This window comes from Pygoscelis adeliae, unplaced genomic scaffold (assembly GCF_000699105.1).
Source record: "Pygoscelis adeliae isolate BGI_AS28 unplaced genomic scaffold, ASM69910v1 Scaffold346, whole genome shotgun sequence".
Classification (NCBI taxonomy): Eukaryota; Metazoa; Chordata; class Aves; order Sphenisciformes; family Spheniscidae; genus Pygoscelis; species Pygoscelis adeliae.
In genome coordinates this window covers 272,200-272,748 of record NW_008824902.1, presented here as the reverse complement: position 1 = coordinate 272,748, position 549 = coordinate 272,200, and the positions used below count along the sequence as shown (strand labels likewise).

At 64.3% G+C, this 549-nt stretch overlaps 1 protein-coding gene across 1 annotated transcript in view; it reads left to right on the top strand.

Moving 5' to 3' along the window:
* The first annotated feature begins 70 nt into the window (after positions 1-70).
* Positions 71-549, top strand: part of CRYBA2 (crystallin, beta A2) — a 4,840-nt gene continuing 4,361 nt past the window's right edge. Inside the window, exon 1 of the mRNA XM_009324849.1 lies at positions 71-251. Coding sequence (XP_009323124.1) covers positions 91-251 — 161 coding nt within the window. The 5' untranslated portion in view covers positions 71-90. The remainder of the gene's footprint in view (positions 252-549) is intronic.

Here is a 549-nt window from a genome sequence, read left to right as displayed (position 1 = left end):
TCGGTGGCAGGCAGCGGGGTGGCTGGGGGCTGATGGTGGGCACCTGCCCGGGGGGATGTGTAGGGCTCTGCCAGCAGCCAAGCGACCCGCATGACCAACAGTGAAGCCATGGATACCCTGGGGCAGTACAAGATAACGGTGTGGGAGGAGGAGAGCTTCCAGGGCAAGCGCTGCGAGTTCCTCATGGAGTGCCCCAGCATCATGGAGCGCGGCTTCCGCAAGATCCGCTCCATCAAGGTGGAGTCTGGCCCGTAAGTGCCCCACCAGCCTCGCGGCCCTTTGGCACACCCCGCTCCAGCAAACCCGTTGTTCCCAGGGGACTGTCGGGAGCTGCCGGAGAGGCAGGACACCTGGGTCCTTCCTCGGCTCCGACACAGCCTCATCGTGCGACCTCCCTCCCTGTGCTCCTTGTGTGGTGCCTCAGTTTCCCCATCTGCAAAGCAGGGAGACCTTGTTGAGCCAAGGTGTGGGTCGGAGGCACTGGTGTGGCCCTGGGGAGAGGGGTCCCACTCTCAAAAGGGACGGTTGCTGCTAGCAAGGACCCCAACC